General features: G+C 44.1%; 2 protein-coding genes across 2 annotated transcripts in view; one reads left to right on the forward strand and one right to left on the reverse strand.

The window, feature by feature from the left end:
• Window positions 1-8,801, reverse strand: part of necab1 (N-terminal EF-hand calcium binding protein 1) — a 25,569-nt gene extending 16,768 nt beyond the window's left edge. The window contains exons 1-5 of the mRNA XM_060044163.1: window positions 8,367-8,801; window positions 6,559-6,583; window positions 4,707-4,815; window positions 3,795-3,820; window positions 3,339-3,436 (exon numbers count right to left, since the gene is read on the reverse strand). Coding sequence (XP_059900146.1) covers window positions 3,339-3,436; window positions 3,795-3,820; window positions 4,707-4,815; window positions 6,559-6,583; window positions 8,367-8,453 — 345 coding nt within the window. The 5' untranslated portion in view covers window positions 8,454-8,801. The remainder of the gene's footprint in view (window positions 1-3,338; window positions 3,437-3,794; window positions 3,821-4,706; window positions 4,816-6,558; window positions 6,584-8,366) is intronic.
• Window positions 8,802-9,648: 847 nt separating this feature from the next.
• tmem64 (transmembrane protein 64) lies at window positions 9,649-20,800 on the forward strand. Its single transcript, XM_060043108.1, has 3 exons — window positions 9,649-11,175; window positions 16,726-16,881; window positions 17,802-20,800. Exons 1-3 carry the CDS (start codon window positions 10,465-10,467, stop codon window positions 17,997-17,999), a joined length of 1,065 nt encoding a protein of 354 aa, XP_059899091.1. The 5' UTR covers window positions 9,649-10,464; the 3' UTR covers window positions 18,000-20,800.
• Window positions 20,801-21,799: the final 999 nt, after the last annotated feature.

Here is a 21,799-nt window from a genome sequence, read left to right on the forward strand (position 1 = left end):
GCACGACGAAGGGTAAGATGGTGGAGGGTAGGTTGATGGAGGCTACAGCTCTGACGCCCCCCCCCCCCCCCCCCCCCCCCCCCCGCACGCTTTATCTGCCACTCTGGTTCCTGAGTGGCAGCTCCTCTGTGGGGCGGCGGCTCTGCCCTTGTCGAGGATGCCACGGCTTCAGAGGACCGCCTCTGCACACGTCTCTGCCACAAGTTCCCTCTCTTCTTTGCCCTCCCTGTTCTCTTTAAACATGGCGCCCCTTCCTTGCTCTTGAGTGTCAGGTACTCCCTTATCAGTTTGAAAGGTTGGGTTTTCCATGCACTCCACGAAAACTCTTGTATCTACTGGTTTAATTCAAATAGGCACAGATTTGACCTATGGTCAGAGATTTACAGAGTACACATGGGTAACATTTTTCTCAACACATTAATATGAATTAATTTATGATTTATGATTCAGAAACCAGAGAATTTGGTTTCTGGCCCTGTGGTTCTGCAACCCGGTATAGTGATGACTCCTAATCTTTGTCCTAAATGTGTTCTGTACGAGCTGCATTTGGGCACTACAGTTTATTTTAAACTTTACGTTTGGAAAAATATACTCTGACTTGTATCCAAGTCATTGCATAAGTGACTGTTAAATGTAGCGTGAGTGATATTTATTCATGGACCTCTGGGCTTTGCGGTGGCAAACAGATGCTACGATAAGTCACGTGAGCCATGGTGAACGTGTCCATATTTGCACTCTGGAGGAGTAGCGCTGATGAGTGAACTGCTTGACTCGCACACAGCAGCTCTCAGTGAGCTGAGAGCAGAGGGCTGTGCCTTCACCGGGGACACACTGAAGTCTGAATTCAATCGTTTCTGCGCTCGATAAAACACACACAATGAGAACCTCAAGGGATTGGAAGGAGGAGGGAGGCAGGGGGGAGGCCAGCAGATGTATCACTTAATATCTTTTGAAGATATTTTGAGAACAATTGGAAGAAAAACGTTTTTTTCACGATTTGTAAGAAAAATGATTTGTTTTGAACGACGAGGTGTCGTCGTTCATCTCTGTCTTACTACTGTTTTCTCACTCTTATTCCCTCCTCTTGTCACTTATCCTGTCAATTCTCTCGTCACTTCTCTGTCAGCCAACTGTCTCATCCATTCCCTGTTCTTTTCCCTCTGTTTCCCAGTTCACCATGGGATCCCACGAGGCTAGACCACAAACTAGACCTCGGTTCTTCTAGAATTCTCTAGAGACTCTAGACTCAAGGGGGTCGGGTGTTAGTCTCTCATCTCATCAAGGTTCTGGCTTCAATCTCCCTCTCCGCAGTCGACCTCTAGGCAATATAATTTTGCATATGAAATCAATCCAGAAATATATAAATGAGTCAATATAGTTAAATAAATAATAAGTAGGTTTTGATTTATTGTGACTATCAAAGGACAACTTTATTGATGAAAGGGATTTTATTCATTATTCCACATGTATTTCCAAGCCCTTTCTATTCCCATCAACAGCAGAACTGTCCATTGAGAAGCCACTAAACGTCTGGCAGATGTAAGCACCGCGGCTACATGGCGTGTCTTATAACACATCCATGGTGCTACCGTGTCTCCGGGCGCTTCTAGCGCTGCAGCAGATTTGGACCAGAAACCCATTTGACACCTTTTGAATCAGGACATCCAGCCCTCTTCTGACGGTGTGATGGCAGGCTGGGCTCACAAGGCCGCTGTTAAATTCAGCGCCGACTTTCGGCTGCACACATGTTGAATAATTGTACTACAAGCCAGCCCTGGAATGCCATGTAATGCCCTCACCAGGTCTGAGGACTCCTCTGGGCTACAAACCCCATCTAGTCCCTCAGTATGCCCATATAAGGACGTGGTAAGGTGGACAGGTGGAGGTAGAAGTGACTCAGAGGGCCTGAGACATCAACGTCGGTCAAATACCAAAGGGGCCTGGTGCAGCGGCCACTGCCCATAGGAGCAGATTGTATCCATGGAAACCAGTATCCATGGATACCCATTTGAACCCCAAGGAGTGCTCATACATACACCCATTGGATATGTTACACGGCGTCAGCTCACAAGAGCCAATCAGAAGGAGCTTACCCTCGAAGGCTCAAACACCGGAGGAACGAGGCACGGTGCGACGCGTTAGTGTTCACTCTCCAGATGACCTCAGGGTCACACATTTGACTCTATATATATCTTTTTTTAGATTTGCTCCTTCTTTCTCCAGCCATTGGACCTAAGTGAGAACTGCTAGAGTTATGTAAGTATTATGTATATGCCAAGAGCTGTGAAATAAATGTGGATAAAATCCTATTATGTATTTATCATCAATTATTCATTTATTTCAGGGTTTAGTTCATAGATTAGTTTATTTCTAGGGCATATTTATGTATGTATGTATTTGTTAGTTTAATACTGATTCAAATGGCATTTCATATACCAGCTCCCTAATGACCTTCATGACCTAGAGTCAATCTAAATGTTAAGATATATATAAATATAAAGGGACTCCTTAAAAATACAGAATAATAATCTTTCACTCAAGAACACACATGACCACATTAAGAACTCCTCGTGTTCCATGAAAATATTTCATGGTAGAGACTTTCACATGCATAACGTACCGCATAGCGTCTCTATAACGCTGTACGGCTGTACCACTGTATCACTTCCAATTCATGAGCACTTATGCCAGAATGAAAATTGAGATATTTACAGACTTTGATCAAAACGCGCTGCTCAAAGGTCTCTCAGGGGTTCCGCGGTCAGAAAGGCATCTGTTCATGTTTGATCCAGAGGCTCATTAGAGACATGAAAAAGATTGGGATAGACTCTGTAATGGTAATGCTGTTAATGGGAGATCTGAAAAGATACAGGTGGTTTGTGGGAATTGTAGGCGCCATCGGGTTACTGATGGGGACACAGAGAGAGTAAATCAACTCACATCATCTCTGACCCCGGTTATACCTGGACATTTGTCCTGAATAAGGTTTTGCACACACACACACACACACACACACACACACACACACACACACACACACACACACACACACACACACACACACACACACACACACACACACAGACACACACACGCACGCACGCACGCACGCACGCACGCACGCACGCACGCACGCACGCACGCACGCACGCACACACACACACACACACACACACACACACACACACACACACAGACACACGATTTTATCATCCAAAGGGCTTGTGGTTATCTGATGGAAAAGGGGCTTCTCCCTCACACATACACACACACACACATTTCCCACTCACACACCAGTACACACAGGGGTTGGGGCAGTTCTGACTCGGTCATCGTACCTTCTTGGTTTTGTCCATGGCCTTCAAGATGGACATGTTGAGATCTTCCAATGCACCGAGGACATTCTCGTACTCGCCCAGGTGTTGGGAAAAGTACTCTTTTGAACAGAAAAAATTTGAGAGAACACAGTATGTTTTAATCCGACAGCTGAGAGGAAAAACCCAAACATATGTAAGGCGTTCAACATGTGGATGCGTTCCCCACTGATAACAACGGACATCACTCCCTCATTAGTTACACCTGCTCAAATTATATTTCATAGTGATTGGACCATCTGCAAAATTTACTTTTACCCCAAGTTCACCAGTTTTCCTACCTGGGAATAAAGCAAGTCATTTTAGCATTAGGTTGAGTCAAAATAACCCCAAGAAGGGGTTCAGTCTCTCTTCCAACCCTGATTGTGCCTACAGCAACACAAATAATCTCAGTTGATATTCATATCTTAAAAAACTTACCACACAATTCATCAGTATCCACGTTACTGAAAATAAAGAGAACACAACACAATCATAAAAACTTTTTTCACATTCCAATGTACGCTAAATCTTACATCTGCAATATACGCTACCTCGGTCACAAGTAAGGGAAGGAAGTGAGAATAAATTAATGCAGATGTAAAGTTATTTTTCCTTTGATGGAAAGTTTTGCACATTGCTAGTACAACTGTCTACTATGTAAGCCGGTTTTAGAGAGTATATTCTACTCTCCTACTATGTATATCCAACTTGACGATGGACTATCACATGATTAGAGAGAGAGAGAGAGAGAGAGAGAGAGAGAGAGAGAGAGAGAGAGAGAGAGAGAGAGAGAGAGAGAGAGAGAGAGAGACAGAGAGCGGACATGAAGAGAGGGTAGGGGTGACGGCTAATAGATCAAAGAGATCAAAAATCGTGTTCTATTTTTATCAAACTGGAATATATACCAGTATGCCACTATTTCGTACAATTTATTTTTTACGGATTTCAAAATAACTTGATCAGCTACACAATACTATAAATTGTACTATCTCTGCATATTAAGAGACATCACTTTTCCTTTAACGTTATCTGTTTCATCTTTGCTTAAAACAGTGAATTGCCTGAAAAGTAAACAGAATGATTTCAGTCAGAAGTGATACCAATAAACAGAGCTCAGAGTGAGCCTTAATTGGATTGTGTTTCACAGCTCACCATTTCACACCTTCCCCCATTATCCCTCTCTCTCTCTCGGACTCCACATCCGCCACTGGCATCAATAAATAAACGCAATATCAACAGGGTCAGGAAAGCAGAGGGAGCCGGACCAGGTCTACTCACACTGGGTCGTCTACTCACACTGGGTCGTCTACTCACACTGGGTCGTCTACTCACACTGGGTCGTCTACTCACTCTGTGTTGTGGGTGTCGATGGTGTGAAAGAGCACCCTCAGCTCCTCGGCGGTCAGCACCCCGTCAGAGAAGTAGGCCCTGAACTCGTCCAAGGAGAGCTTGCCATCATCTGGGGACAGAAGGGAGAGATGGGAAGAATGTTCAGCAAGATGAGGAGACGACAGCGCCGGTCAATGTGGCGACCATTTTGGCTCTTCTTCTGGGTCAAGGTTATGCCAGCCGACCCCTGAGCATTCAATCATTCATTCACTCCAAGTTAATGTATTCACATGTTTACTAATTTATTTTAAGCCTGCTTCTACTACTTACTTAAGCCATTTAGCAAAGGAGCTGGAAGGGGCTATGGCTTCTTGCTCAAGGATGTTAGAGGTTAGGCTGCAATAAGGGTTTGAGCCCTTCAAATGTTGTCCACTTAGATTTACACAACTTCATTTGAAGGACGGTCAAGAGGCATGAGTGGAGAGTTCTGTATCCTTTTGAGTCATGTCCCATTGACAAGTGTCAGGTGAAGCAGTCACCAGGGCTGTAAGAGGAGCACTTTTGGGATTTGCGCAAACACGCACGCACAAACATGCAGACACACACAAACAAACACACACACAGACACACTCTTCGGCTCCTCAGGTCCTTAACAAACCATGTCATCAGAGTCAAACGGTGACTCATGGCTTCACTAAATACAGCCTCCTGAGTGTCTTAAAACATAACGCAAAAGGTCTGATGTCCCTGTCACTTGTCACTTCCCCATGCCCTGCAATTAGTAACAGCATGGGATAATGCATCAAATTAATATTAATTTAGTTATTGGGTGTGAACGATCAAGAAGTAAAGTTAACACAATGACATATTTTAAAAGCTTTCATTTAAATGGTCTTTGAACAATCTATAACAATAATGCATTTTACATTCTGTTGAGCCTAAGGTAGGTGTTTTATTAAGATATAATATGAAGCCTATTATACATATTATGTGATTATATGTATTATGTTCCAAACTAAATCATGGTACATAATCATCTATTTAGCAGGCTTATTTATTGAAGACCTTTAGTGCTCTGTTGGGTGCTACATCTTCATCAAAAATAGAAAATAAGTCATTAAAAGAAACATAAGTCAACAGATCAAACAAATACTCTAAACAAATATATTCCTTGATACATTTATATTGAAATACATTGACAATAATCGTAAGGATAGGTATGAACGCTCATGAACTCTCACATCCCCTAAAATCAAACCCAGTCCAATATGGTACATTGGGTCAAAACAACATGAATGGATCATATCAAAATCATTTAAAAATCACTACGACAAGTGGTTTCTGTTTCCTTTGAGGCATACCACCATCGGACGATTCATAGTATTGTGTTTCACAAACCATTAACTCTAATAACGGACTATATGAGGGAATAACATTTGCTACAAATTAAACTATGATCGAATATGCGGATGATGATGATGATGATGATGATGAAGAAGATGATGATTATGATAAATAATGATGAAACAATAACGACATATACAAGTTTTAATTTGAAACCATCTAACAAGCCCATGCAGCTAACTTATCACCACATCACATTGTAATACATTCATTGCTACAGAGCAATGCTCATCCATCATTTACGACAACATTTTGGACAGAATTTGTTTTTTTGTTCTCTAACACTGAACATGGCAGGGCATGGTCAGTCCCCTGTTTCCATGGAAACTGAAAGTGTATCACTAGAGACATGATCAGAATTTAATTGAAAAACCATTCAGTTATTCTGATGCACGACAGGCAATAGACTTAATATTAAGCAAGTGTGTGTGATGTTTATGTGTTTGTTTGTGTGAACGTGTTTTCTTACCATTCTTATCAGCTCTCCGAAGGATCTGAAAACAGAAGAGAATTTTTAATATCATCTAAAAAAATTCTTGTGGACATTTCTTCATGTGCACCTTTGAAAAAAATGACTTCCACTAGTAATTCCCTTTCCATATTAAATTGTTATGCCCTTTTGAGAGTGTGTGTGTGTGTGTGTGTGTGTGTGTGTGTGTGTGTGTGTGTGTGTGTGTGTGTGTGTGTGTGTGTGTGTGTGTGTGTGTGTGTGTGTGTGTGTGTGTGTGTGTGTGCGTGTGTGTGTGTGTGTGTGTGTGTGTGTGTGTGTGTGTGTGTGTGTGTATGTGTGTGCATCGGCGTGCACAACTGCCCATTTGTGCGATTCAATGTATCATCGATCACACCCAGTCTATAAATAATGGATTGTTCTGTCCCAGAGTCCAGGAGAGAGGAAAGTGACAAGCAATGACCACATGAGCTTAGAAATGAACAAGTCAAGAACAGCTACAAGTACTGCCGCTGACTTTGTCTTGTGTTTGTAATGTGTTTTTCTTTCAAGAGGAACCGAGACATCACCTCACTGTGATAAGTTTTGTCATCTCATCTCCTTTCCTCACTGCTGCATCCTCCCTTTACATCCTCTCATCCACTTGCCTCCTTAGTCCCCTCTCTTCATCCATCCCAATCTTATCTATTTCCCCCACCACTCCTCTTTCCTCCTCTCCTCTCCTCTCCTCTTCCCTTAGCTCCTCTGCTCTCCTCTACTCTCATGTCATCAACTCTCCCCTGCAATCCTCTCCTCTCCTCTCATTTCCTTTACTCTCCTCTCCTCCTCATTTGTGTCCTCTTCTACGCCATCAACCAACAACAGCGTGTATACCATTCAAAATTAATTGAACCATGTGTGCCCGCCCCCCGCCTTGGGGTTATGATGAAACGATACGGCAGCTGACACATGCAGCAAAGGTAGCAGATCGAAGAACTTGGAGAGAGCGAGAGAAACACCAGGGGAGACACCATGGGAGAGGACCTAAACATTCCCGGGTCACATCTCATCTGTCCTTGGGGTACACATCAACACCACAGTTTCATGGCAGGCATCAAACGTGATGGGAGCAAAGGAGAGAGGGGAACACATCATTAAGTGGTGCATAGGAAGCCTGCAAAGACGGGGATCTGTGACGGGTCATAAAGGAGAGCCCATGCTCTTGGGAGAAAAGCACCAAAGCTACGCTTTGATTGCTTTGTAGAAAAGATATGCAATTATTTCTATAGTGTTATCGGTCGTTTGTTTCTATGTCTGCTTCAAGGAGCCCTATTGACATGTCTGGTTGCTGTGCTCTTTTTTTTTTATAGATGTATTGATCTTATTTGACTGATTCTCCATCAATTGATATTAAATGGTGGCACATTTGGATTATAATTTATGTATAAGCGAGCTAGGCTAAAATAAATCATCAAAACTATCCTAGAAAAAAAAGTTGGCTTGTTTTTACCAAAACAGAGCAGAGAAAAAAAAGATAGTTTAACGTTGTAATCAATTCCATTTACTGATGGTTTGGCCAGCCAGTGTACAAGTAATATGTGGTGTTAAAATGAAAGCTCTGCCATGTTAAATCCACATACCACTACTTGGAACCATTAAACAGTGAGGTTAATTATATTTATCATAACAATCACGATCATTTCCATTTAATATAGAAAGGTAAACTCAAATTTCCGAAACTAAAATCACCTTTACTAACAAGTGCCTGAAGTTTAGTTCACGTCGATAGTAATAATAAAAAAACATAATAACGTTTCTATATAGTGTGTACACAAACACAGCCTACTTACATCAAGAAAAATTGACATTCCTCTTTTTAGCTCGGGTGGAGAGCTCGCTTCTTCGGAAATGGACTGTACCTCTTCGGAACTATCCATTCTCGATTGTATTTCCTTAATAATAAATCACAAATGAATGTATTTGAGTCAATGCCTTTTTAAATTCCACTCAGATGAAACGTTGCTTTGGAGCGTATTGGTCACAGCGTGCATGGGTGAGTCTAAACTCTGCTGTGCCGCAGGTTGTTCAAAGCGCGTCTCTGTATTCATATGAGCGCGTCCCACGTGCAATGACGATCACACGCAAGATGCTCTGGCTGTTGCTTGCCGAAGGCGGAATTATTTTTAAAATATCTAATATTTTGAATCGTAATATTCAAAAGAAAGTTATATGAAGGACGTGAATTATTTTTAAAAAGCTATTCAATACATTTCAGTAACTGGACATGTTAACCCTTTTTATAAAGGAATTGTTTGAATTATTGATTGATGAAGTATGCTATTCAGGCCATAATGATGTTAATCATTCTGATGTCAAACCAATTTGACGGTGTAGGGTTCTTGATTTATATGGATTCACTTCAGTAAAATGATGATAGAATCATGAATATAAAAAATATACACATGCTCTTCGAATAGATTCATGAGGATGCAGTTATCGAGTGAACATAGGGATTCAATTTTATTGGAGGGATGTTTATTATTTTTGCTAAATTTCTTACCCTATTCTCTCCTACGATTGAGCAGAAATGTTAATGAAAAACGCCCAGATAAGCCGGTTATTATTGCCTCAAAAATTCGACTGATTATTCTGGCGACTAAAAGGAAAATTGGTTGAAACAGTTCCATCTAGTGGATAACTTCGAAAGCACACAAATGCGCTAATCAAAGCAAAAATATAACCACAAAAAAATGCCTTTATATTTGAGCACACGGCGATTATAGGCCTGTGTATCAGGAGGATTGTTGTGATTGCTGTACGAGTTTGTAATTCTATGCCATAACCACTGTACACTTGCTCCATATTGGAATGGATCACGCTCCCCGTCATACATCAACAAATGTATGCGGGGTGGAAATACGGGTTACAGAGGGGCACCAATATATACTGTTTGCATAATAAACAATAAATATTTCCTCCTTATTATCAATCGGGAGAGTATCAGTTATAGTTGGTCCAATTATGCAGGAACGCGGCACAGTTAGTTCAATTTTACTTGAACGCAGCACAATACCAACGAAATGTTGCTTTCTCGCGATATGGTTTGCAGGCTCCTGGTTGGATAAGAACAGTAACGATCACGTGGGTATGGATATTTGGCATTCTGGGACACAAACAGTGGTGGGTATGAAATACAGCTCCAACAGTGTCCACGGTGGAAAGCGAAGCGAGAAATAAGACACTCAGCTGGAGACCAAAACAAACAGCATCGCTTTACACGACTTCTGTGCGCAGATTTTGACCGGAGCGGGCAACGGGAAACCTGAGGTCTGTTTCAGAGCATTGACTTCACGATGGACAGGGGGATTTTGTTATCCATGCAGCCTGCTAGCTAGAGCCGAGAGTAAGTTAGCGAAGACTGATGCTACTGTTAGCTGGGTGAAGAGATCAGGGCTTGAGCTGAAGTCTTAAAAGTAGAACTCCATCGCCTTCTTACCTTAAAGCCGTTCACGGGTAATGGTTGAGTCGTTTGACCATTGACCCTCACACTTTCTTCTCAGTTCGTACTTCTCTTATTTACCATCATTCTATCATTAAATAGAGAATAAAGTGTATATAATTCGCAATGACAACGGGGAATAAGACGTGCATCGCAGAATGTCTTTATGAAAATGGCATTCATAATTCATTCAGCTGGAAGGGTTCACAGCTCGTTTACCCGAGATAAAAGTGACCTATCGTAACGCCCACACAGATGTAGGGGACTGGTCTCTGGTTCATCACAGACCCATTACAAAGCGATGGCCTACGAGTGAAGCCATCTGCTCATAAAACTTCAACTTGCTTGGAACGAGATAGAATGTCCCACTGGACTGCTTGAGCCACATCTGTCTTCATCGCATACGGGTCGTCTGAGCTCGTCCCCAAACCCAATCCGCGGGGGCCAATATGTGGTTGGCAGGGTCCACAACCCTGCATCTGGGCACCAAGCTCGCCAAACATGCCGTAGGCAAAGCTCAGATACAGATCAACCGCTGGCTCCAGAGGTCTGCTACCGACGAGTGTGACAAAATTGACATTTTGATATGCAGCGCCTTCGAGGAGAGAACAGCGGGCAACGGGAAGTCCGAAGCCGGGGACTCTGAAGTTAACATTGGCGATGGCGTGTCTTTCCCCGGCGTCGGGGAGTCTCGTCATCCGTGCTGCATCACCGCCTGCTGCTTCAAGAGCGCCGTGCTTGCGTGCATCCTTACGGCAATGTGTTTCTCTTCCGTGGCCCTGGTGCGGCAGTATCTCAAGGATCTGCTGCTTTGGGTGGAGGGATTGGACAGCGCCGTGGGAGCCTTGCTGTTCATCGTCGGATTGATCCTCGTGTCGTTCCCCTGTAGCTGGGGGTATATTGTACTTAACGTGGCAGCGGGGTACCTGTACGGATTTGTGCTGGGCTTGGGACTCGTCATGGTGGGTGTGTTGATCGGGACCTTCGTGGCGCACATTGTGTGCAAGCGGCTGTTGACCGAGTGGGTGCTGAACAAGATCGGGAACAGCGAGCAGCTGAGCGCTGTCATACGAGTGGTGGAGGGAGGGAGCGGACTCAAAGTTGTGGCCTTATCAAGATTGACACCCATACCGTTTGGGCTCCAAAATGCAGTTTTTTCGGTGAGTTTAATATATTTTTCCCGTGTGTGTGTGTGTGTGTGTGTGTGTGTGTGTGTTTGTACAACTTTTTCCCTACCTCTTATTATGTGAATATTTTGATTATTATCATTAGCATCCACCAGTTATATGTATTCATTTTTCCACATTGCATCCCGCTTGGATAATGTGATTTAAATGCCCCTATGTTTTGTATCATAAGTTGGCATTCCTATCCTTTGTTCTGTGACAGCAACACAGGTTCTTGGCAATGTGAATAAGATGTCACCCTGTCAATTAAAGTACGATTATGATATGGTGTGTGTTTGTCACCTTAGATGGACAACCAATGTGGACACTATGACTGTTCCAGACATGGGTCCTATATGTTAAGGCTAAACAGTTCACAGCCAACATAATAAATAGTCTCAGCCCTATCTAGGCCTAAGGTTTGGTCCCTAAGACATGCCTAGATGTCCCTAAGTTATGCCGTTACGTTATGGCTTCAATTCACCATCGCTCCAATATTGCTGTAGCAACACAGGAATGACAACAGGCAGTTAAATTGTAACAGAGTCATCAGTACTTTATTTATCGTCAGAGATAAGGATGAAACCATGCAATCTGGGAGGGCTGGCCAAGAATCAGTTGTGTCAATTATTGGAGAACCGGTTCAGATTTGTATTAGTTGTTGTCGAGCAATAAAGTCTGCTTCCAGGAAGTCTCCTTAGGGACTTCTCGTTCTCTATTTTATATATTTTTATTTAACACAAATAAAACAACTTAACCGTGTCTTTCTTTCTCTGATTTCTATATATTATCATTCTAAAAACATATAATTCTGAAGAACATTCTGAAGCATTTTCTTTTTTAAATGTAACAATAACATATTCTGGGGTAGTGGGGTAGTAACAGGTAGTGCATAAGGAAACATGGTCTCACTGAACATGTAAAGCTGCACTGTCTGCTTCACATTCACAGTTTAATCTAAGCAACCTTGAAATGGTAGCCTACCTGTAGACACTGCACCCAGTCAGCCCTATTCACGTTGGTGGTCCCGGAGTTCTGGCCAAATTATAGGTCAAGGTAACGCAACACCATGCTCTGCAAACAGAAAAGGTTAAGCCCTCTCCCAGTAGAACATCTTTCTGCAACAACAGCACTGTACCTCTCACATCTGCCCTCCCCTCACCCCAGACCAGTGACCTTCATGCACCACATCAATGATTTATTCCGTCTGCTCTTCTCTCAGTGATATCTGTAAATAGTACGTCATGAACGAGGTCTGTCTGTGGTAGACGATCGGTTCGAAGGTTCTGGAGCAGTGCAGGGTTGAGCAGAGGATAGGATTCTTAATATATCAGTGGTACCTAGACAGAACATGTTGAGAGGCAGGGACTACAGTGGGTCCGTACTAACCCCTTAGCTGTTAAGCTCTCTCTTTTCCATGTTAAGGTAAAGCAGTGAATAGGAATAAGGCAAATTCACCATCAGCCTAAGACATATTAAAATGATTGAAACCGGACAATGTGGTGAATTGGAGAGATGAAAAAAGTACTACATTCAACTAAATTACAGCAATATTGCAAAGTTCCCAAAAGGCCTGTAGTTGTATAAGCAGGTAAATGAGTCAACAACAGTGATCTTGCGTGCAAACGACCGTCATTGCCCACGTCATCATACATTGACCTGCTACTAGCATGCTTTCATTAGTTGCATTACTATGGAAACATAGACCAGTCAGATCGTTACACTGCATGTGACAACGACGCATACACCAAATGGGTTCTCTTGAAAAGGAAGTGGTGCTGGCAGACCCACCCATGTTGATAAAGACTACACTTGTGTTCTATTGCATTTCTAAATGTGGTTCCCTAATTCTCATTACTATTGGATATGACATCAAATTTTATTGTCACATTAAGTGTAATTCAGAGAACATATTATGGTTTGTCCCACCATTGTTGCCGTCTTCAATGCTTGAAATGAAAGGGCTGTTTCCTTCCCTTTTAAAAGGGGCTTTTTTTCACGTGCCCCTTGGATTAAAGATTGCATGAAAGGATGGACTTTATGTTGGTGATGGTTTAATACTTGTCAGACAGTATTTTGCATTTAATCTCTAATTTATCAAATCTGTCTAGTACATAAAGTTCTAGGGTTCCTACCACACACATGAGAACAGTTAGTCATACTATGTTCATAATAATTTCATTTGGTTAAAGTGTTTCGCTAATCTGGCTGGTTAAACTGGTTTAACTGTCAACATTTTATCACTGGTTTTCCCCATTGTGGAATTCATCTTGTGAGGTTAAGCCTATACCCGTAGTTCCAGCTGTAGCCGTATTCCAGCTTGCTGGGGGCTATTGCATGCTCACACATCTGACACTGGACGCCCTTGATGACTCCCGGAAACAAGCAGTCAAGGTCGGGCGTTCCTCTGGGTTTGACAACAGCCAGTCAACTTGACTCGCGTTTGGAGAGCAGGGATGAGCTTACTTTGGAGGGATCACTGTTAAACTTAGAATAAACGCTGAGTTAATATGAAGTTCACTTCCTAAATTGACAGAGACTGTTGGTGTGGTTATTCTGGTTACAAACGCCTTTTTTGCTTCTTGCTGTTCCTGCGCCTGTCTAAAAATAAGAGACTAATGAGCTCTTTTAACACATGAAATAGATCTTTATTAATCAACGATTCTGTGAATTTCTGGACGTTTTCCCGGATACAAAACTCTCATCTACTGTGGTCTGATGTGGCAGATGTGAACTGGATAATCAGGTTAAGAGGCGTTTACATGACAAGTCCCCATACTTGACGGGTCACATCTCCGCTCCATCTAATCTGTCAAATGGGATGTGAAAACCTTCCTCCCCCTAACTGATTTGTCTGGTTCCGTCGTACAGTACACTGTGAAGCGTCTTAGCTTCTCTTCGTTCACTGGGTACAGTTAGCGTTCACAGTCACACTGTACTTTGTTAGTGAAACAAACATTTAAAAAAAATGATTGCGATGAAGTGATTGGCTCCCGTATTGGACAAATATTCGGAGGTAATCTCGAACTTTCGGTCACTAAATAATTGACAGAATTTAAAGAAGTACTCAAGTGTTTTTCTTTTGAGTTTCCACATCTGTGGGATTTGATCAACCCCTTCTGCATTCAGCCATTTTAACTGGGCTGATTAATGCTGTATATGAAAATGCTTTGCTTTGGGCATGGATTATGTGAAATGAGACCCAAGTTTGTCCAAATAATGTAGTACATGGTGGCAGTGCTTAACCCTGCCACGAGGTTTACAGAATCAGGTAGGATGATGCCCGTTGTTGCATGGTCTGTCCTTGGTAAGCACATTCTGTGGACGTGGCTGCCTTTCAAAGTGCCCCTTCTTTCTGTTCTACTGAAGTGAATGCTGCATTAATGCCGGTAACCCAAAACTACACACAAACACAAACTGCAACGCTTGGCAAAACAATGGGATGCTATTGAAGGAAGACTTTGCAGAGCTTTTCAGGATGAGGTTGACAGATTCGGCCTCTCTGTAATATTATCACACAGCTATCCTGGCCTCATCCATTTTGTGGTGCTTAAATAGATGGAGAATGAGTTCTTAAATAGGCCAGGACGATTCATCACGTGCTCACCTGCTAGATGGATTGTGGTGTTGGTGTCGGCTTACCCTCGCCTATGGCATTTCTTTATTAACACGAAAACAGCCTTGCTATTCATACCATGAAATGGAAACTAGGTCAAACCTATTCAAATTCATATTTGTTCATGTATATCTGGATGTTGTGTTGAAACAGGCCGTTATTGTGTGTTTGCGTTGTACGAGTTCTGCAAGCCGCAGGACGTTGGAATTCACCGGGTAGCTGTAAAAATACCCATTGGTGTCCCTGCCCTGACCAAGCCGGGGACACCCATGTCCTGGCCAAGTTGTAGAGTCACGACAGCTGCAGAAGAGCTCCGCACAGATGCTTGTGTGGGAGGAGGGCGGGCATGTACTACCCACAGCCCAGGTAGGAGGCAGCGGGAGTGAGACCACTGCTCTACAGGGGCTCGCTTAGAAGACGATGGGAAATCGCCTTTTAGAGGGCGTCATACTCCTGTAATATGTCCAAGTGTAATGGATAATTGTTGCAGAACGTCACATTAAAGGAATTTGATTTGATCCTTTGGGATTGTATTGTGCCACATTGAAACGCTAGCCAGCCATTCCTGTAGTAGGCTATAAATGATGGGGAGGGGGAACATGACATCGTACCGGTGGTTGAAAGTTAAGGCAGCCCCTTTTCCTTTTAAACAAACAAACATAATGGCCGTTTTACAATCTACCGACATAGATTGTTGAATAGGTAGGAATATTAATATGACTAGAAATGTGCCGTGTGTTGGACAGGGAGTAGATGTGGACCCGCATGGCGCTTTCACGCCGTGTGGACGGCACTCCTCTTTGAAGCAGACGCCCCAGCTTCTAGGCCAGATGGCTAAATGCCTTGCTATTAAATCGAGTAGCCGTCTGTAGTACACACAACCTTTTGGATAATGGCGTCATTTAAGTTAAAGTTTAACGTGGGTCTCTCTGTGCTGCCGGGTGACCTCGTCCAGTGGGACTGTAATGCTGTGACCATGATGAGAAGAATCACCCCAGCTCGGGCTCTGGGCATTTTTTAGTGTCTTACCGGCATAGCTGATAGCGCCTTGGCAGTTGGCAAACATGCTTGCCCCATTGCCCCCCCTGGAGACACCTGCGTCAGTCACACGCACCTTGGTGACGGAGGCGGTGCCAAGGTCGTGTCCACCCACACAAGCACTCATTTGTCATCCCTATGGTCGGACTCGGTTGAATGGTGACACGTAGCCATGTTGATTATTGAGTACAGTGGTGCTGGGGACTGGCCATCGTCACCATAGACCAGGGCTGGTATCAGTGTGTACTTTGAGCTTATTGTTTAGTGTATCTCTATGGAAGGGTTCATATTCAAATGACTGTTTGTATGTTCTTCCTCTTTATGTTTCATCCCCCATGCTCCATTCAATGTGTGTTTTTAGTCTTGACGCTAAATTGCTTTAAAGTTGACAGATTATAATAATAATATAATAATACATTTAATTTAGAGGCGCCTTTCAAGACACCCAAGGTCACAACGGCACCTCCGCCCACCATTATACCACCAGGTGTGAGTGTGATAGCCGTTACAAACCATTTTGAAAATGTCCTGACATCACAAGTGTGGATAGATCAGTCTACCAGCCTACCCATTGGACTATAGCAAGCGTTGCTCATCTATCCGTCATACATCTAGGTGGGCACGCCCATTTGTGATGTCCGAAGAGTTTCAAAACGGCTAGTAACGGCTGATCACACTCAATATGTCACCTATGTCAGGACCGATGTCACAATACGTCAGGACATATTGTGAAACCATCGAGTCACCCTCAGGGCACCGTTATCTAGTCATACAATCGGACATTAGTCATACAATCACCCAGATTTCAATCTGGGTGTGTTTTTCTCCCCAGGTGTTTGTAATCCATCCATCTGTGAACCTAATCTGGAGCCTGTTCCTCCGCCCCTCAGATCACAGACGTGTCCTTGCCAAACTACCTGGTGGCGTCCTCGGCGGGCCTGCTGCCCACCCAGGTGCTCAACTCCTACCTGGGCACCACCCTGCGCACCATGGAGGACGTCATCGCCGAGCAGCGGGTCAGCGGCTACCTGGTGTTCAGCCTGCAGGTGAGCCCGCACACGGCCGGCCCTCCTCACGCTCCCTCGCATTCCTTCACCCTGCGAGAACCCTAGCCCGCTCACCGTATTTCGAGTCGAGCTTGAAAGTCCGGACACTAAGACAATAGGGGGGGGGGAGGGGGGGCGTGTTGACGAGGCCCCCACCTCGTCAGCACGAGGGACGATGGTGAGACGTGGGTGGAGACGCCGGAACACACCTGTCACACGGTGTCCTTCCCATGCCTGTCCCATGCCCTCAAGACGCAATGCTTCGCATTCTCATAGACGGGAAGCGTAGGGTCACCTGTCCCTCTCGCATACCCGCACGCTTACGCAAACACTACAGTATGTACCTACTTCTACCCCTCCCCCTTGGACCAGAATTCATCATTTGTGTGTTGGGAGACGAGCTGAACTCTCTCTCTCTCGCGTGCGGGCATGCACGATCAAACACCGAGCTGTTCACACACAGCCTTTTCATTTGCCAAGTGTTTTAAGTATAAGAAGGGGAATTTTTGTGGGAAGGTTTTAACGTTTCTGCGCTGGTTTGTATGTTATTCCTGCTGCAAGAAAAAACTTTACACCTTCTTCTCACAAGACTAGTAACGCAGCGTGGATTCCTGCAACTGCGCATAATGCTTGGGTACACTTTTCAAATCTTTTCATTAAGAAGTCATCCACTCAATGTCTTCATTAGAAAAGTCCCTGTTGCAGTCAAACCTGCGTTGCAATCATTGAACCAGTATTTCTGGTAACGGTCACTTCCCTCCCCCCCAGCAACCCAAAGATAGTTATGAAGCCTTAGTTGCCTTGGTGAACGATAAAGCACTAATTGGTTGTAGTGGTTACACTGACATGTCTCATTCATCAGGCGAGACCTGTACCAAAGTGTTTTTGATTCCCCCCCCCCCCCCCCCCCTTCCGTGCAGATCGTCATCAGCATCGGCCTGATGTTCTACGTGGTGCACCGCGCCCAGCTGGAGCTCAACGCCGCCATCGCCGCCTGCCAGATGGAGCTCAAGAGCTCGCGCATGAACGGCACCTCCGCCCACCACGGCGGCTTCAGCTACTGCAGCAAGCGGGCGGCCGCTATGGCCAACAGCGGGAACTGCGTCAACGTGGTCTGAGAGGACACGCCCCCCCACCCCCCCCCCCAGCCTCCCCCCACCCCCCCCTCCAACACACGGTCTACTGCACACTGGACTGCCGGCCACGAGACGCACGCTAAGAGAAGGCCGTCACCGCCGCGCGTGCCTCCCTTTAAACCTCAAACTACACAAATAAGGGCAAAGCGTTTCCACGACAAACGGTTAAAAAACTAAAAAACGTGTTTGTGTTTGTGTTTTTTTTTTTTTTTTTTTTTTTTTTCAAGTGAGTCGATGCAGACAGCGTCTCCTCCTAACAGCGCACATTTTTATGCAGACATTGTCCTGATGCCCGGAAAGGCGGAGGTTTGCGGTTCGTGTGTGTGTTTGTCGGGACAGCGACGGTCCGGGAGGTGTGGCACTACCCTCAGCCCGTCACAGCGCTGCTTGCTCAGCTCTGTTCCAGGAGTTGTCAATTGAACACTGATGTTCATGAGCAGAACTGCAAGGCAAAGTGAACTGATTTGCATACACAATGAATGTGCATCTAGATACTTCCTCCACGGAGGAACGGGGGTTTCCTTTGCCGAGTCAAAATGATGACCACCTATGCACCTTTTCACAATGCATCCACAACAACCCCCTCGACACCAATCCCCCCCCCCCCCCCCCCAAACGGTTTCCTTGTTTGCGTCAGGGAGTCTCGGTATTCAACGCTAATTGACATGGCTGTAAGTTTATTAATTTAGTATTATCTTGAATTGTAATTTTTTGGATTCTTGGTTTGCTTGGGCGTAGTCACAGTATTACTGGATCATTTTTTTTGTGTTCTAGGCTGTGAGGAACAGATGGGAGGAAGAGCAAAATTCCCAGCAGGAATTTTCTAAATGTCCTGCCAGGACAGCTGAAGTGCAGCATGATTCCCTCTCCACCCACAACAGCTCCCCTCTCCTAAGTTAAAACACATTTTCCTTTTAACCTAGAGGCTGTTTTTTTATATTCGGTTGGAAGAGTTTGATTTTTGTTCTCTCTCTTTTATTTATTTAAAGATTAATTTAGGTATTCCTTAGCTATTGCTTGGACTAGGCTAGGTAGCTTTACCACACAGACCTTTTTGTGCAATGTACCGGTGAACAAGCACCATGAATGTCATATTTTAGTTCCGAAAGCCAAAACTAAACGCAGTTAAGCACAGTGAAGGATAGCCGGATATGGGGGAAACTTTGGTTTTGGGTTTAATTTCTTTAGTGACCTTATTAGATGTTCATGCCAGATGAGATGTTATTTTTAATAAGTGCCATATAGAGGCGATGCGTATCAGGTGCCATGGTATTTCCCGCTACTTCAGTTGAGGGGACATGTGACTTATCATATTTCTATGTACCTGCTATTGTTGGCAAGATTTGATGATAATTTATATGTGAACTTTTCTTTTTACTTACCAATCCAGCAGTGAAGCTCCATTTTTTTTTAATTTTATTTAAGTTTAATTTACAATCCACAACCTTACCTTATATATAGTTTCATACTGCCCAGTGAACTTGCAGCCAAGTTTGACAGTCCTGGTTGGTGTGTCACGGAGGCCGACAATCAAACCCAATATGGACACTTATCGATGAATGTGATCATATTATTTTCTATTAGATATATTATTGTAATGCTGCTCCTCAGACATTGTGTCGAAGATAATTAAGGGCTCCTCTATCCACATTATCTGTCTTCACCTCCCTCTTTATACACACACCTGAAAAATGTGCACAACATTTTTCACAATCAGTCTATTTTGTGGTTTGTTTTTCAAAAACAGGCAACAATTAAATGCGCACCCAAATACATTCCATGCTGTATCTTCTGAAAGGCGGTAGAAAATGTTTGACATTTATTATTTTTTGTCTAGATGGCATTTACCTTTTAAATTGGTGTCTGAACACATCAATATTGTCCAATTGCCACTGTATCCAATAATTGGTTTTAGGAACATAATTAGTGAGCCTATGAGTCATTATCGTTGCTTCAAAAATACATTTGATCGGTTCCTTATTCAAATGTAGTGGATAAAATAAGAACATTCCTGGGATTTCTGGATCAGCCTCTCTTCCATGCCTGTAATGCGATTTAAGATCTTGAATTATACCCCCCCCCCCCCCCTCCAATGTACAGCGTGTTTACTGTATGTTTATCGATCAACCTATTGCTCCTCCTTTTGCATGAAAAGTTGCCTTTGTCCACCCAGTGGTCTCCCAGGCTTGTGGTCAGATGAAGCACGTATGGAAACACCAGCTGGCTGCTTCAGCGCAGGATTGGGGTTTGTGTAGTTGACGGGAACACAACGCAGAAGAGGGGTTGGAACAGTGTTTCATCCAACAGCACAGAGGGAGATGTATGTAACCAGCCATGAATCATGTTTTTTAGGATTCAACTGTATTTTTTGAGGTTGTGGAGAGTTTCTGTAAAAGAAGGAGCAGTTTGTACACTAAAGGCTTCAAGTATTCTTTGGTCAGCTCAGCTGTAGTTACTTAGATATAGTTATGCAACAACCTATTCCTAAAGGACGTGTATTTCATAGATATTGATGCAAGACTTGAGGCTGGGCTGTAAAACTGCACATTTAAACTGTTGGTACCAAGGGAAATGAATATATATATGAATATAAGAGGCTCACAGGGGTACTATGAAACATGAATTACTTCTAAACCTGTATCAAGTGCATTACACATAAACTGTATTTTGTAAAACAGAATTTTTACAGAGAGTGTATGAATATTGATATTTATCACTGTACAATGCTTGTTCAGTGTTATTTATGGGAGAGAAATAAAACAAATTCACTTTCTTTAAAATAATGTTTTTTCTTTATGCATATCTTCCTGACAATCCTTACAGTTCTACCCGGCTTCTTTGAATGAGCAAAGTTAAATATTACATTTTGAAATGGAAAGAATATGAGTTGAATGGAATTCAATCACAGAAAATATATTCTGACTGCAACACTACAATAAAAACACTGAGCATTTCTCCAATAACACAGCAGACAACCGACCCCTTAAATCCCACTCGTTCTCCCATCTCATCCATTTTGTTGATGAAAGTGAAGGCGAAGTGCGCTCTCCCCGCCATCCATCCTGCCAGGCTGGTGATGTAAAGGCCAGCCCGCAGCGGCCCGATTCGCCAGAGATGTGTCTGGCTTGTGGGGCCGTTTGTCACAGTGATTTCAGAGAGCAGCCGCTGATGGACGTGTGAAGGCTGTGATGTAGGGCTGCTCCGCCACCACCGCCGCCGCCGCCACCGCCACCGCCGCCACCGCCACCACCTCTGCTTCCACTTTGCCCTTGCCCCACCGGTGACCGGCTATCAGCTGAGGGGACGCGGGAGGCCTGGGCCGGCCTGTGAGTATGCGGCGCTGGTGATGACAGCCACAACAAGGGACGTCACCAGGGGGTCTCTGTTGGATGGGGTGCGACGGGGGGGGGGGTGCGTCTTTGACTTGGGCATTTGATTGGGATTGCGTTTTTAGGGGACTGAGTGTGGAGGGGGAATGCCGACCTCGGCGTCCTCTGTGGTTGTTATGGCTGGGAGACAAAGGTCAGCCGCCTTTTTTTTTCTACACTGCATGCAAACATCCCTCGGCCCATGTAGCCCTGACCTCACACATTCACACACGCGCACACACACGCAAACACACCCCCTGGGCTCTCTGCTCCTCGCGTCTACCCCACCACCACAGAGACGGCGATTCAGTGCAAGATCTCAGCCACATCAATCAAACGCAATTGGATTAAAACACAAATGGACCGCCCCCCCCCCCCCCCCCCCCCCCCTTGTTGGAGTTGGGTCCATCCTCT

Source organism: Gadus macrocephalus, chromosome 22 (assembly GCF_031168955.1).
Source record: "Gadus macrocephalus chromosome 22, ASM3116895v1".
Taxonomy (NCBI): Eukaryota; Metazoa; Chordata; class Actinopteri; order Gadiformes; family Gadidae; genus Gadus; species Gadus macrocephalus.